General features: G+C 47.7%; 1 protein-coding gene across 1 annotated transcript in view; it reads right to left on the minus strand.

The window, feature by feature from the left end:
* CREB3L2 (cAMP responsive element binding protein 3 like 2) overlaps positions 1 to 15,671 on the minus strand; it is a 101,480-nt gene that overhangs the window by 6,016 nt on the left and 79,793 nt on the right. The window contains exons 9-11 of the mRNA XM_089527878.1: positions 9,562 to 9,661; positions 2,375 to 2,501; positions 792 to 1,014 (exon numbers count right to left, since the gene is read on the minus strand). Coding sequence (XP_089384004.1) covers positions 792 to 1,014; positions 2,375 to 2,501; positions 9,562 to 9,661 — 450 coding nt within the window. The remainder of the gene's footprint in view (positions 1 to 791; positions 1,015 to 2,374; positions 2,502 to 9,561; positions 9,662 to 15,671) is intronic.

Below are 15,671 nucleotides of genomic sequence, written 5' to 3' on the forward strand. Positions count from 1 at the left end.
GCACAGATTACAGGCCCTGGCAGCCCTCACACCCTGGCTCACTGCTCACAAATTGAGGGAAGGCCCCCTCCCAGCCCCGGAGGCAAAGCTAGGCCAGGGGGAGGAGGACATAATGAGGGAGGGGATGGAAAAGAGTGTGGGGAGGGAGGGAGGGAGGGAGGGAGGAGAGGTGGCAACCTCATGAATAATCTAAACTGCTAGTTCCAAAGCTGCGAATTCAGAGGGACAACTGTATGTCAGTTTTGGAAAATGTATTTAGCAACAGCTTACAACAACACATATCAAATCATAGGAAGATACAGGAGATATATTAGCCAATCATGAAGCCATAATGGAATTACCATTATAAAAGTAATTTACATTGAACCTTTTCCTTACGTTTCAAATTGTTGTGGTTATTAGTACAAAGCACCAGTTTGTTGATGGTAGGGTCAGAATGTGCTGGTAATATTTAATCTGCTTTTTCTTGAAATTCCTAAATGCTTAATAACTCTGCAGCTTCAGCGTTTTTGCTTGATTCAGAATGCTTTTCCTTTAGTATGGCTCTACCTTATTTTGGTCTTATGGTGAGCCTCTGACCTCTCCCTTCAACACCTGACCACACTGGTCAGCTGCAGGTTGCATATAAGCATGCCAACTTTCCACTGTATTCCAGACAAAGAAACAATTTTGAGCAGCACTGGTCCCCACTTTCTTCCTATTGACTAGAGCAGTTACTATTTTCTCCAGAACAAAGTGGCGAAAGCTTCATACCACAATTCAAAATGGATCAATGAGCTATTGTTGCTTACCTGTGCTGTTGCAATTCCACCAGCACAGATTTCTCTAGCCTTGTTTCATTGGCTATCATGATCTCCATGACTTGGTCATGATGAGACCTTGACACAGATTCCAAAGACAGGGCTGAATGTGTGGAGGCATCCAAGTGTCTGTCCCAGCCACTGCTGCGATCTGAGAAGTGCTGTTCCTCCAATGGGGGAGCCCCATCATAAATCAACAGACTCCTTGATCTCACTGTGCAGAAAAAGATGGGAGATGGGATGAAAAGCAGAGACATAAATGCTGGGACATCAGAGAAATGCTAGGATATAATTGTTTTCTAGACAACTATTTAAGTGGCATGGAAAGATTCTGCTTGGGCTTAGGGTTGCCAACATATGAACATATGAACCTGCCTTATATACTGGTTGTGTAGGGGTTTGAGTGTAGGATTACAACTCTGGAACCAGGGTTTGATTCCCCACCTGACCATGAAACCTACTGGATGACCTTGGGCAAGTCACATGCTCTCAGCCTCAGGAGAAGGCAATGGCAAACTTCCTCTGAAAAAGTCTTGACAAGAAAACCCCATGATAGCTTTACCTTAGGGTTGCCATAAATTGGAAATAACTTGAAGGTGCACAACAACAGCTCTTCATTACCATGGTTCCTGACAAATGTGTTGGATTCTCATCAACTCAGCCAGCACAACTATTGGTTGATCTAGCCCAATACTATCTGTACTAAAATGATGAAATATACAGAATATCAAAGGGAGAGACATCTTACTTAGACCTTCTAATCAAAAGGTGGAAATGCCAGCCACTGAACATCAACAATCTCCTGTGTTTAGAGCCTCTACTTTGTGAGTGATGACCATAAAGTTGTATTAGTGGGGAATTTGCAAACAGAATATATAAGAAGCTGCTATACCATTCAGGGGAAGCACTCCCCTTTCCTGGCTCTGTTTCCCACAAACACTGTAACTGGATAATGACAAGGAATAAACATCTTGTGTAAAAAAAAAAATAGCTGTCTCAGCAGCGAGTCCTGAACTAAAGGTGTCTGAACTGAACCTCTTCAGATCTCAGAACTAAACTCTCCTCCTAATCTTCTCAAAAAAGAGACTCCTCCCAAAACAAGCTATGAACTATCTCCCCATGGTGTCACAGGTTCTGAAGACCTGAAGTGACAAATGGCAGCCATGTGACAGCAAATAACCACCCCAGATTGCCTCACTGAAGTCATCCCTGGTTACACAACTCCCATGTTCCTTAACTGAATCAGCTGCATAGAAAGAGGAAGCATGATTCATGTCTGTTTCTCGTTTGTCCCACAAGCAGTTTACATCCTGAAATTCTGTTAAACCACTTCCCAAGCAGTTCTAGCATTCTAGAGAAACTTCATCTTCCTTTTGTCAAGGACACCACCTTTTTCCAGCCTTCAGTTCCCAAATGCTGTGGGACTAGACAGGAGCTCTCATAAACTCTAGCTAAGGTCCTCATGTGTTGGGCTAGTGGGAGTTATGATCCAACAATTTTAAAAGACCCAAGACAGGGGAAAGGCTGAATTAGGAACTAGATAACCACAGAAGCTTGGAAGGCTTCTTACTTACCTATTGAGGCAGCATATGATTCTGGTGTGGAATGTTGGGTTGGCAGTACTGCCTTTGTGATGGAGGAATTAGGCCCATAAATCTGGGAGAAGCTGCCAAAAGTAATGGCAAAACATAATACCACCACCTAGCAGGAAAACAAATACACATACAATTAGACATGAAAAAATAAAATAAAGCAAAGGCTCTTTATTTGAACATAAATAGAGAAACAGGTAATGTGTAAATTTGAAGAGTCTTCTTCATCTTGTGCTGACATGTATCAATCATTTGATATGACGGTTGTAACTGTACATCTTATTGCACAGATGTGATGAAGATTTGGTTTAGCAAAAGGCACATTTACATTATTAGTATGGCAACCCTGGAAGCTCTGCAGCCATTCTGCTCAGATGAGCTACTTGCTCACAAAACTTTAAAAGGTAAGAAATCCATCTCGGCTAGACTAGGCTGTGATGTGAATTTCAATGTTGTTTCTTAACATCACAGTGGGTGCTTTCCCTGCTACTTGTGCTGACGGACACACATGTATTTTAAAAATTGGAAGTGTGAAGTCTTGTGTGGGAGGGAAAGAATAATAAGAACATGAAGGATATTTGATTGGTAGATATAGGAAGAACAATTTTAAAGCGATTTCTCCTGTTGGATTAACACAGCAAGGGAATGGAAGCACATTCAGATTTGATCTAATACATACAGCTAAGCAATGGAAAAATGGAACAGATCTTCTGGACAAAACCTTTTCATAAAACAGCTGATGAATTTCATGTCTGAATGCTTCCTGGCCCCCAAAAGCAAGGATACAAAGAAGAAGGGTTTCTGTCTAGCAGGGCTGTTCAAAGTCAGCTTTTCATATAGGGCACAAATTGGAACGTTGGACTTACCTGAGAGACGTCCCTTTACAGCAGAGAAGGTCCGAGCATCCTGATCTTGGGTGGCTCCGCCCGCTTGGCTCCTGGTAGGCAGGTAGGGAACAAAAGAGACAAAAGGCATGACCGGGGCCATGGCCCCCCGCCCTTGCGGGCGGAGCTACCCAGGAACCCCAGTCGATTTTGAGCCGGACGCACCCTAGGATGAATGCGGTCCAGAGAAACTTGTCTCCCGCCCACCCGCGCCAGTAGGCAGATAGGGTGGGGAGGATGCTCGGACCTTCTCTGCTGTAAAGGGACGTCTCTCAGGTAAGTCCAACGTTCCATTTAGCAGCAGAGAAGGGGCCGAGCATCCTGATCTTGGGATATAAAAAAGCTGACCAGATACTAGGGAGGGCTGGCTGGCGCGGAGGGCGGATCTGACACTATTTGTTGCAACACCCTCCGGCCAAAGGCCGCCTCTGCTGATTGGAAGAGATCGAGCTTATAATGTCTGGTGAAGGTAGACGGGGACTTCCAAGTGGCTGCCCTGCAAATCTCAGCCAGCGGAGCGTTGGTGGACAGGGCCGCTGAAGTAGCTGCGCTCCTTGTCGAGTGAGCGGTGATGTCCCCCGGCGGCTGTAGGTTGAGTGACCTGTAGCACTGGACTATGCACTGTTTGATCCACCTTGCCAAGGTAGACACCGACACTTTCTTGCCCTTAGAGCTAGGTCGAAAGGAGACGAATAGCGCCTCAGACTTTCGAAACGTGGCCGTTCTCTTGAGGTAAACTTTTATGGCTCTGCGAACATCTAGAGTATGCCAACACTTCTCCAAGTCGGTTGTAGGTCGAGGACAGAAGGAGGGGAGGACGATGTCTTGAGTGGTGTGGAAGACGGAGTTGACTTTAGGGATAAAAGTTGGATCCGGTCTCAGGAGAACGGAGTCTGGCCTAATGATCAGCAGTTCCTTGCGGACGGAGAGAGCGCCGATCTCGGACACACGCCTCGCCGAAGCCAGTGCTGTCAGCATCAGCGTCTTGAAGGTCAGGAACTTGAGGGCTACTTCCCTAATCGGCTCGAAAGGCGAGATGGTCAAGGCCTTTAGGACTTGGTGGAGGTCCCATGACGGAAACCTATGTTTGGTTGGGGGCGCCTTGTTGGCGACCCCCCTTAGCAATCTACGGACATGGGGGTGCTGGGATATCTTGGCCGCCGCCTTATGGGGCAGGATGGAGGTGATGGCTGGCAGTTGTCTCTTGATAGTGTTGGGCCGCAGGCCCTGGAGAAAGCCTTCTTGTAAGAACTGGAGCACTGTTGGAACAGAAACCTTGATGAAGTCTTTGTTCTTGCGCTTGCACCACCTCCTGAACGACCTGAAGGTGTATTCGTAGATCCTATTCGTAGATTGGCGTCTCGATGCGAGGATGGATTCAACCACTTCTGGGGAGTATCCGTAGCCACTTAGCATGTGGCGTTCAATTTCCAGGCGTGAAGCCGTAGCCAGGCTGGGTCTGGATGATGGATCTGTCCTTGAGCGAGGAGGTCTCTCCTGAATGGGAGGGCGAAGCCTTGCGACGCCATGGCGAGGATCTCTGAGAACCAGGGTCGCCGCGGCCACGCTGGAGCTACCAGGATAACTTGCGACTTGGACCTGCGTATCCTGGCCAGGAGCTTTGTGAGAAGTGGAGTCGGGGGAAATGCATAGAGGAGGCCCTGTGGCCAGGGGTGGTTGAGGGCGTCCATTCCCTCGGCCCCTTCCGTTAGGAATCTGGAGAGGAACCTGGGTGTCTTGGCATTGGCGGGTGAGGCGAACAGGTCTAGGATGGGCTGGCCGAGTCTGTTGACGATGATCTGGAAGGTCTGAGGATGGAGGCTCCACTCTCCTTGATCTATGTCTGTTCTGCTCAGCCAGTCGGCTTTTGAGTTTAGGGATCCTTGAAGGTATTCTGCCTCTAAGGCTATGAGATTGGACTCTGCCCAAGTTAGAAGGGATTGAGCCTCGCTCATCAGGGCCCTGGATCTGGTTCCCCCTTGTCGGTTGACATGAGCCTTGGCCGTGGTGTTGTCGGTCCTGATCAGCACTGACCTCTGACGGATCGTCTGCTTGAAGGCGAGGAGAGCGCAGTGAATTGCTCGGAGCTCCAGCCAGTTGATGCTGTGTGTGAGTTCTTCCGGAGTCCACTTGCCCTGGGCCAGCTGTGTTCCGCAGACCGCTCCCCAGCCCCGAAGGCTGGCATCTGTGGTGATTTGGACACTCGGGGCCCCCCAAATTAGGCGGCCTTGGCGAACTGCATCTGACATCCACCAGCGAAACGACTCCCTTGCTTCGCCGGAGAGCTGTATCGTCTTGTGTCTTTTGAGGGCAATGGCCCGTTGGTGTGGTAGAAGGAGCCATTGCAGAGGTCTCGAGTGGAATCTCGCCCAGGGAAGGCACTGGATAGCTGCTATCATGAGACCCTGGAGGCGAGCTAAGAGCTGAAGACTGGGGCGCCTGGAGGTCCGGGCCTTTGAGATGGCCTCCTGAATGGACTGGATCCGATCTGGAGGTAGGCGCACCGTCCCTGCCTGGGTGTCTATTATGGCTCCCAGATGGTGGATCTGCTGGTTTGGGAGCAGCGAGCTCTTCTCTAGGTTGAGGAGAAAACCATGATCCTGCAGAGACCTGAGAATGCAGGTGGTGTCTTGAGTCCCCTGTCGCCTGGAGGACGACCGGATCAGAAGGTCGTCGAGGTAGGGATAGACGTGTAATCGCTGGCTCCTCCACCTGGCAACCAGCGCCACCATGATTTTGGTGAACACCCTGGGAGAAGAGGCTAGCCCAAAGGGGAGAGCTCTGTACTGATAATGACGTTTGCCATATCTGAACCTGAGGAATCTTCTTGAGGAAGGGTGCACCAAAATGTGTAGGTAGGCATCTTGAAGGTCCAGTGACGAGAGAAAATCTCCTGGTTGCAGAGCGTCTAGGATGGACTTGAGAGTCTCCATTCTGAACTTTTTCTTCAGGACGAATCGGTTGACCCCCCTGAGATTCAAGATGGCTCTCCAGGATCCGTTTTTCTTGGGAACCAGGAAGAAGGTGGAATAGCAACCTAGTCCCCTCTCTCGTCTTGGGACGGGTTCGATGGCCTTGATGTCTAGCAGGCGCTTGATGGCCTCCAGCAGGAGGTGGTGCTTGCTGGGATCGGCTGATCTGGGAGATGGTATAAACTTGTCTGGGGGCGTACGGTGGAACGTTATCCTGTAGCCCTGTCGAATGGTATCCAGGACCCATTTGTCCGAGGTGGATGTCTCCCAGATGTGGCTGAACCCCTGCAGCCTGCCCCCTACTGGGGGAGCGCCGTCATTGGGGGTTATTCTTGCGTGGCTGCTTGGATCCCGCTCCCTCCTTGGAGGGGAAAGAAGGTTTTGTCTGTTTGTTAGACCTTGAATCTCCCCAATTTGATCTGTTGGGTCTGGACTCCCTGGCTCGAAAGGAGTTGGAGGAAGAGGGGTAGGAGGGTTGGGAGCGAAAGGAAGAGCGGCTTTTGTATTGCCTCTTATCGTCCCTTTTTCTGGAGGTGGGAAGGGCTTTTTTCTTGTCCTTGCCTTCTACTAGCACTGGTTCTAAGGATTCCCCGAACAACTTGGAACCGAGGAATGGGGTGAAAGCTAAGTTCTGCTTGGATTTTGAATCTACATTCCAGCTCTTAAGCCAGAACTGTCTGCGGACTGCCACGGCCGCTGCCTGGGCTCTAGCGCACTGCTGGACGGTGTCGAGGGTGCCGTCAGCCGCGAAGGCTGCCGCCCTGGCAATTTTGTTAACGGTTTGTTTGACCCTGGTATCTGGGTTGGGTAGAATGTCCAGGAGTTGACGGGACCACTGGAGGCTGGCTCGCATCACCATCGAGACGGTGGTCGCAGCCCTAATGGCAATGGACAGGGCCTCGTGGGCCTTTTTGAGGGCTCCTTCGGCCCTACGGTCCTCTGGGTTTCTGAGGGTGTCCTCACCATCCCTGCTGAACACCGCTGATGAGACGAGCGCCGACACAGGGGCATCCACGGATGGGACCCTGAGCCTGTCCATGACGGCTGGCTGAAGTACATAGTACTTGCGGGTGATGCCGTGGTTGGATCTGGCCGAGGCTGGTTTTGCCCATTCGTCCCTAATAATCTGCATGATGTTGAGTGGGCATGGGATTTGTTGGACTGGGGAGATCGGCACTGGGAACAAATCCTCGCTCATTTTAGGGAGGTCTGAATCTGGAGAAGGGGTGGCCTGGTCTGTAGGAGTGGTAAGGCCTAAGGTTTTGGTTGTCTTTTTTATCAGTGGCACATAGTCCTCCTGTTTAAACAGACGAGATGACAATTGGGGGTCTAACTTGGTGTCCCCTTCATCATGTGACAGCTCGCCCTCCTCTGCCTCAGAGGCTGAGAGGTTGTGAGTGTCCTCCGAGATTTCGTCCTCGGAGGACAGTGCCGCGCGAGGCCGCTTACGACTAGAGGCCCTGTCGTGTCTGGTGCGCTTGGCTGGAGGGAGGAAAGAGCGCTCCGAACCCGAGGAGGAGCCTGAAGACCCTTCATCCTCCCCTTCTGAGTCAGCGGCCCCTGAGTGGCTTAAAGGGGTCTGGTTGGGGGAGGGTGTACCTCCGGCTGGGGGCCCCCGTTTTCTGGGAGCCTTGTGTCCCTGTCCCTCCCTGGTCTGGCCTGTGGCCTGGGGCTGGCTTGTGGCGGGGACCTCCCCTATCCCCCCGGAGTAGGCCCTTGTCGGCGCGGTGGTGCCTGATCCCCGCGCCGCGCGGGTGGGGTGCCTGTGGGCATTGGCTTCTGGCCGCCCAAGATGGCGGCGCCCATGGGCATCCGCGTGGCCAAGATGGCGGCGCCCATGGTTTGCCGCGTGGCCAAGATGGCGGCGCCCATGAGCGGCCGCATGGCGCTTCTGAGGTACTTCCGGGTCATCCGGAAGTGGGCGGAGCGCCACCTGGTCAAGATGGCGCCCGCCATGGGCTGACTGGTCGGCGATGGTCTGGGGTAAGCCCGGGGTCATCCCCCATCCCCCCGGAAAGGAGTCGCTGGGGAAGCAGGGCTGAGGGAGCATGGACCCCGGCCACATCCATAGCGGCCCGCGCCCCGGGAATGTAGCGGCCCCCCAAGGCGCCGCGCTGGGCCCGCGGGTGTGCAGGCCGGCACCTTCGCTCCCTCCCTGGGCTGCCCCGGTGGAGGAGGAAGCTTCCTGGTCGAGGAAGGCCCTGAACCACCTCACCAACTGTGGCGGCGGGGGGGAGTTACTCACGTCCTCCTCGCCGGTGTTAAGAGAGGGCTCTCCCTCTTCGGACCACCCATGGGTCGTCTGGGAGTCCCTTGAGCCTGCAGCGGAAGGGAGGGCTTCCTCCGGCCGCTGCGGGCGCGCTTCCACGTCCAGGGGCGCCGCTGGTGATGCCGCTCGGCGAGCAGCCGGCAAAGCCGGGGCTGGCCCGGGCAAGGTGGAAGCAAGCTCTCCTGTGGCTCTGGTCTCCCTGTCGGCCGCCATGTCCGCCAAGGGGGGGGGGAGAGGAGGCGGGGAGGGTAAAGGTAGCAGTAGGGGAAAAGGCTTTTTTTTTTTTTTTTTTTAAAGAGAGAGAGGGAGGGACAAGAGGAGAGAGAAGAGCAAAGGGAGCCAGGCGAGTTCAGGGAGCTAGCGATGAGCTTCTGGAGATGGATGGGAAGAAGAAACAAACGTCCTACCAGGTGCGAGGCAGGAAGAAGACTGGGGTTCCTGGGTAGCTCCGCCCGCAAGGGCGGGGGGCCATGGCCCCGGTCATGCCTTTTGTCTCTTTTGTTCCCTACCTGCCTACCAGGAGCCAAGCGGGCGGAGCCACCCAAGATCAGGATGCTCGGCCCCTTCTCTGCTGCTAAAAAAACTTTTATTTCCCATTTATTTTTTATTTCTAAAAGAAATAATTCAAACATGCAACTGTAAAGAGAGAAAACCTACACAATAAATATAAGACAATTATTTCAGGACAGAAAGAGACAAGGAGAAAAATGAGAGTTAACTGAAATTAATGGGGCAATTTTCTTCACCACAATTGACTTTTTTCAGAGATCCCAGTCTCTGAGCCAGCATATTCTATCACCTAAGGAAGCTAAGGCCTGGCAATAGCTAAGTTGGCAGGGGGATTCAAGCAGATTTTGGAAAGGTTACTTTTAGCTTAACAACTCCCCAAATCCCCCTTCAAGTATGCACACTAATGCACCACAACTCTCCCAAACTCCCCTAGTCACTAACCATGGTTAACAAGAGCATTCTGGGAGCCATAGTACAAAAAAAATAGGCATTTTTCCAAGTTCTGAAGAAAAGACACAGATGGGAGACACTTACCATAATGCAGGTCCCTGTTTGTGTGCTTGCAGCTTTACATGAGCGTGTCACTTTTCCAGCCACCATAGTTTGGAGTCTCTGCAGTTGCTGCAGGAGTGTCCTGAAAGTAAGTGAAACAGCAGTAGGAATCATAATATATTGGGGATATATATCAGAAGGTAAGAAGAGCTGTGCTGAATCAGTCCTAAGACCAACCAAGGTGCCTACAGAAAGCCCAGGTAGAACATGAGCAATACAGCATCCTTTTGTATGCACTCCAACTATCCCAATTTTCAGCAACAGACCTAATTAATCCTTAGTCATCCCATTTTTTCATCTGCTTTTCAAATGTCCCAGTTTCTCTCTTCTCCTGCCACTTCCTCCCCTTTTGTTCTCAGCTTACTCCATGCTGTTTCACAGTGTGTTCAATATGCAAAAGTCGTTTGTATTCAGTTATCTCAACAGGGACAAGGGGAGAGAAGAGGGTAGAATCTTGCCCTTCCCAGTAGGTTCAGGCAAAAGCAAACTACTGCAACATCATCTAACTTGTGTTCTTCCTCATTAATAACTTTTGGCATCTTGATCACACTCTGATGTCGCATGGCTATCTGTGTCCCAGTTTTGTGAAATGTTGGAGAGAATATATCTCAATGCCCATGGGCATAAGGATTAATAGTCTCTAATTGCCTTAGCTTCAATGGCTTTGGCTAATCCTTCTTTTAAAGTTGTCCAAATCAGCCTCCATCACTATCTCTTGTGTAGTTATGCAGTGTGTGATTGAAGTTGCTTTTCTCTCCCCACCCCCACCTCCTTCCCTCTCATTTCACTCCTCTCCATCCTTATGCTCTGTCAGATTTATAGGATATTTTAAGATTTCAATTCACTGGGGCTTGTCAGTAATGATAAACATTTGCCCACCCACACAAGATAGATGAGAGATAGCAACAATTGATCCATGGAATGGCTCAAGCACTTAAACAGATTTTTCCAGCATCTACTGGCCTTATGGTTTTAATCACAAGGTAAAAATGAAAAGTTCCAAGAAACAGATATTCAGTACTTAAAATGGTATCACACTGTAAAACCAGGAGACTCTTCACATACCACTACCATGCCCTTTTAAATAATGGTTAACATAAAACGACAAAAGGGAATAATACTCGTATCTATATTTTTTAAAAGAAAGAACACACTTTTAAAGCCTAGTTGTAGGACATATATTCCCAAAGGTATCTTTATAGCTCCATTTATATCTGCCTGTCTTTTGATATTTTTTAAAAATCTAATTAGAGTGTAAATGAATCCAAGGACTCTAGAAGTTCAGGCTTAAATTAGCACCTCAAATGGTCCCAGCAGAGTACTTTGTGGACAAGCAGAACTTTTTCTTACTATTATTCAGTAATATGGCACATGTCTGTGGGGCTTCCCAGAGGCACTTAGTTGGCCAATGTGTAGGTTGGATAAAATTAGATAGACCTTTGGTGTAATCTAGCAGGGATCTTTTTGTCACCTATACCTGCTGTTGTGCTGAAGGTAACCTCTCATGCCAGGTCTTCCTTAGAATCCTATGGGCTTGGAATTTGATTGGAAAAGGACATATGGGAAGCAAAATATAGCAAACTCCCAAAAACACATTGTGGTGATACTATTATTAGGCCAACCAAAAAGTGCAAAATACATTACATAAGCTTTCAAAGTTCACAGGCTTCTTCTTCATCAGGCATGGATTTTAAAAGGCATTTTAGGGGAAGAAATGTGATAATGGAAGGTCACTGAGTTACATCTTTCCTGAAATGTTAAAACTATTTTTAAGGTGGTGGCGGCAGAGGGAGGTTTGATGCAGGTAAACGCCATGAGATGTTTGGGACACAAAAGCAAGGCAAGGCAGGAAATGTTGTTCTCCACTGTTAGAAACAATGGCATTTCCTTTGAGAGCTAGACCATATCTGTTCTGTGCATGAAGCTCCAAGCTCCTTCATAGGTAGAATATATTAAGTCCCTTGAGGAGTCTCTGTACTGACAAATTTGGAGAAAAATATGGGAAGTCTATCTTGGCTTGACACATAAGATAAGAACCAGGAAGAAAAAGCCAGGGGTCAAAAATCCCTTGCTTTAGAGGACACCCCACAGAAAGGACTTATTATGAACATCACAACTCAGTCTTTTTTATCCCTACTTAAACTTCTAGTTGGAGCTTGCAGAAGGCCCTTGTTTGGACTATAAGTCCCAGAATCCCACAGCTGTTATGGTCAATGGCCACGCTGGATAAAGGATTGTGGAAGATGTAATCCAAACAAGTATATTTTCCAAGCCTAGGTACTGATTTTGTGGCACAGACTATTGCAGTGTATGTTGTTTCTATCACATTACATGATCAGAAATACAAGACATAATACAGTGATTCAGCAAATGTATGTATTTATGCAGAAGATCCTAGATTCAATCATGGATATCTTTAAGTTAAAGAGGATCAGGTAGCTGGTGCTAGGAAAGACTGTTTACCAGAGAATATGCAGAACCACTGCCAATCAGAAAGAACAATGCCAGGGCAGATGAATATATAGCTTGATTTGATATAAATCAGCTTCCTGTGTTCCTAAAATATACACAATCACCAAATCAATACCTATGTGACTGATTGTGGCTAACATACACTTCAGTTTAAAAGTTTTTTCAAACTCTTAATGTTTTGTTTGGAGATAAAATGTGCCAGGAGATAACTCAAGGTCAGAAGCTTTGCTCTTCCACAGAAAAGACTCCCTCCCATTTATTAATAACATCTTACTTTGGCAACTGTGTACTGAAAATGGAAGAGGTGGTTTGAGTGAGAACCCATTAAAGAGAAAGTGGAAAAATAGATGATACACTAAGAGGGCCCAACTATACATCTTCTTGAAGGTCAAAAAGGCCTTGTTGGAGTTAATAGATTAACAAAGGAGAGCAGAGACAAGAGTGCAAAACAGAAACCCTGATGCATTCCATCTGCAGAAATGGCATCCTTTCACTCTTGCTCCAACACACTTTAAGGGTGCAATTCAATTAAAGAATCACCTTCTCCAAGGCACCATATCTTTGCTTTTCCCTTGCTAATGGAAATCCAGCTATTTCACAGCTTTGCAGTGTAAAAATTAGTCCTCTGGCCTTCCATTTAACTTTTCCATTTAGCATTAGGGGTGAGCTAGGGGAGGATTTAGACAGCCTCTGCCCAGTGAATTACAGCTGAGGTTCAACAAACAAGAACAATATTATCTGCTCAACACAATGCCTGACATGGACGAGGGAGACTTGGGTTCAGTTTTCCTTCCAGGTATGAAATCCACTTATCAGCTGTGGTGTAATCACTCTCGCCCTAGAGAACATACTTCATTCACAGGGTTATCCAGTGCATAAAATGTGGAGATAACCATCTGTTCCTTCACAGAATCCTAAAGTTAGATTAAATATCATATAATCCAACAATGTTGTCAATGCAGGAAATCCACATCTAGAACAGGCTGGAGAGATGCCATCTGGCCTCTGATTACATTCTCCAGTGAATGAAAGTCTCCCATTTGCCAAGGCAGTCTCACTGCACAATTGAACAAGTTCATCCCATCAGAGTGTTCAGAAAGTTACATCTCACTAAAACCTTAAAAGCAATGTTTATTCTGTTTTAATAGGAATGGGGCAGGCATTCACATATAGAAATGACAGTGAAATATTTTACTGGCAAACCAAATAATAAATTTTAAAGAGATTAGAAAAGTCAGTCAACTGTAAAAAAAAAAGCTGGATTTTCACTGATTATTGTGCTAAACATAAGCAACTTTACACAATGCAAAGCTTTAGTTAAGGCTGCTTCTGAGAAATCTGGAGGAATTTTCTCAGGGGGTGGGGTTTAAACAATACTACTCATTACCAGAAAAAGAAGCTATCTTTAATACTAATCTTTTCCAGGAATATTTAAAAGCTATTTTACCAAGACTCAAAATGATTTTTTTAAAAAAACAAGGTGAAGTTCTATGGTGTGGAAGAATGAAGCTTCACCAAGCATACTGACATTTCTTTAAAGGGAGGACTATCAACTGCAATGAAGCAAAGCCTGGAAATTTAATCTTTCTGAGTACAGTTCCAGAATCTCACCATGACCAATGGCCAAGCTAAAGAATTCAGGGTTGTAGCTGAAATAGGTAATTTTTCCAAGCTCTGCAATTCAGGAACATAGGTACAGTCTTAAACTACATGGGGCTATTTGTCCTTTTAGCTGACTTCTGTTTGACTGGCAACAGATCCCTAGGAATTCATGGTGGTCTAGATCTCACATCCCCTCCTACCAAATCCTATTTTGAAGTAGGGGAAAGATCAGGGATGAAATGTAAAATTGCTTAATATGCTTTCTGTCATGGAATTATGGTCTATTCTCTACTGGGGAAAATTAATAATAATAATAATAATAATAATAATAATAATACTGTTTATTTATAGCCCGCTTCTCCAGGGAGATCAAAGCGGGTTACAACAGAGGTACTAAACAATGTACAATTTACAACAGTATCTACATTATAAAATCTCAAACAATACATCAATGTTTAAAAACAAGATAAAAATTACAAACATTAAAACCAGAACAATAGCTAGCTCAAAAGTGCTAGTGTAACGGGGAGAGAGCAGATATCACAGCCTAGGGAAAAGCCTGTTGGAAGAGGTAGGTCTTCAGCTTCTTCCTAAACAGGTCAAGGGAGGTAACCGAGCGGAGCTCACCGGGAAGAGAGTTCCAAAGCTGCGGGGCCTATTTGGAAAACACCCTCTGTGCAGTCTCGGTGTACTTCGTATCAGGAATCCTCAACAATTGCTTCCCGGCCGATCTGAGAGCGCGGGGCGGATTATATGGGGAGAGGCGGTCCTCCAAGTACCCTGGGCCCAAGCCATTTAGGGCTTTATAGGTAATAACCAACACCTTGTATTGGGCTCGGAAGCGAATGGGCAGCCAATGAAGATTTTGCAGAATAGGTGTTATGTGGCTAGTCCTGGGGCATCCAGTGACTAACCTAGCTGCCATATTCTGCACTAATTGAAGCTTCCGGGTTTGGTACAAGGGTTGCCCCATGTAGAGCGCGTTACAGAAAGCCAACCGAGAGGTCACCAGAGCATGTACCACCGTTTCAAGGTCCTCCCGGCCTAGGAAGGGTCGCAGCTGGCATATCAGCCGAAGCTGATAACAAGTGCTCCTGACTGTCGCATCCACCTGAGATGTAAGGTGGAACGACGAGTCCAGAAGCACCCCCAGACTGCGAACTGAGTCCTTCAGGGGAAGCGTGACCCCATTCAGGACAGGTGGACAAATCTCCATTCCCGGGCCAGGGGAGCCTATCACGAGTACTTCCGTTTTCTCTGGATTCAAGCTGAGTCTGTTTTCCCTCATCCAGCCCATTACTGACTCCAGACAGGCATCTAGAGGAGAGATGCCATCCCTGGTCACTGCATCAGTCAGAGACACAGAGAAACATATTTGGGTGTCATCAGCGTACTGATAACACCGCGCCCCGTGTCTCCGGATGATCCGGATGAATTAGCAGTGTTTTGCCCCTCATCATCACAATATTCCCTTGCAAGGGCCACCTAGGCTATTCTTAAATCTTGGGTCCCAACCAGGCTCTCAAAAAAACAGTTCAGCAGGGCAAGGGGGAGGGAAGTCGCCCAGGAGAAGGGTGATGAGCAAGACAGAAATCAACAGATGCAAGAACATTTAAGCTACCCTTCAACCTGCCAATTTCCCCTTACAAATACTTCTTCTGCCCCCACATTACTTTAGCAAATGTAGGTATGGGAACCCATGCTTGCTATGGTAACACCGAGTTCTGCCTTTAGCACACAAGTTGTGTGTGGGAGACAACGAACTCTGGGACTGCCTCTGTGATGTGAGATCCAGAGATTAGAAACAATGCTTGCCATCCAATTAGTAATACATGCTGACTGCCAGTCAAACTCTAAAACCACTTCAAGGCCTTTTTATCATCAAAAGGATATCCCCCATCACTACCACTTCACTGCTATCACTTTCATCTGAGAAATGCACGACTGCATTCTGTTATCTAGGTGCTTTTAAAATATATGCCAAGTTCACTCTCTACTCCTAAGTCTGTCACAGTGCA

Source organism: Sceloporus occidentalis, unplaced genomic scaffold (genome assembly GCF_023333645.1).
Source record: "Sceloporus occidentalis isolate IW3139 unplaced genomic scaffold, rSceOcc1.0.p SCAF_5, whole genome shotgun sequence".
Classification (NCBI taxonomy): Eukaryota; Metazoa; Chordata; class Lepidosauria; order Squamata; family Phrynosomatidae; genus Sceloporus; species Sceloporus occidentalis.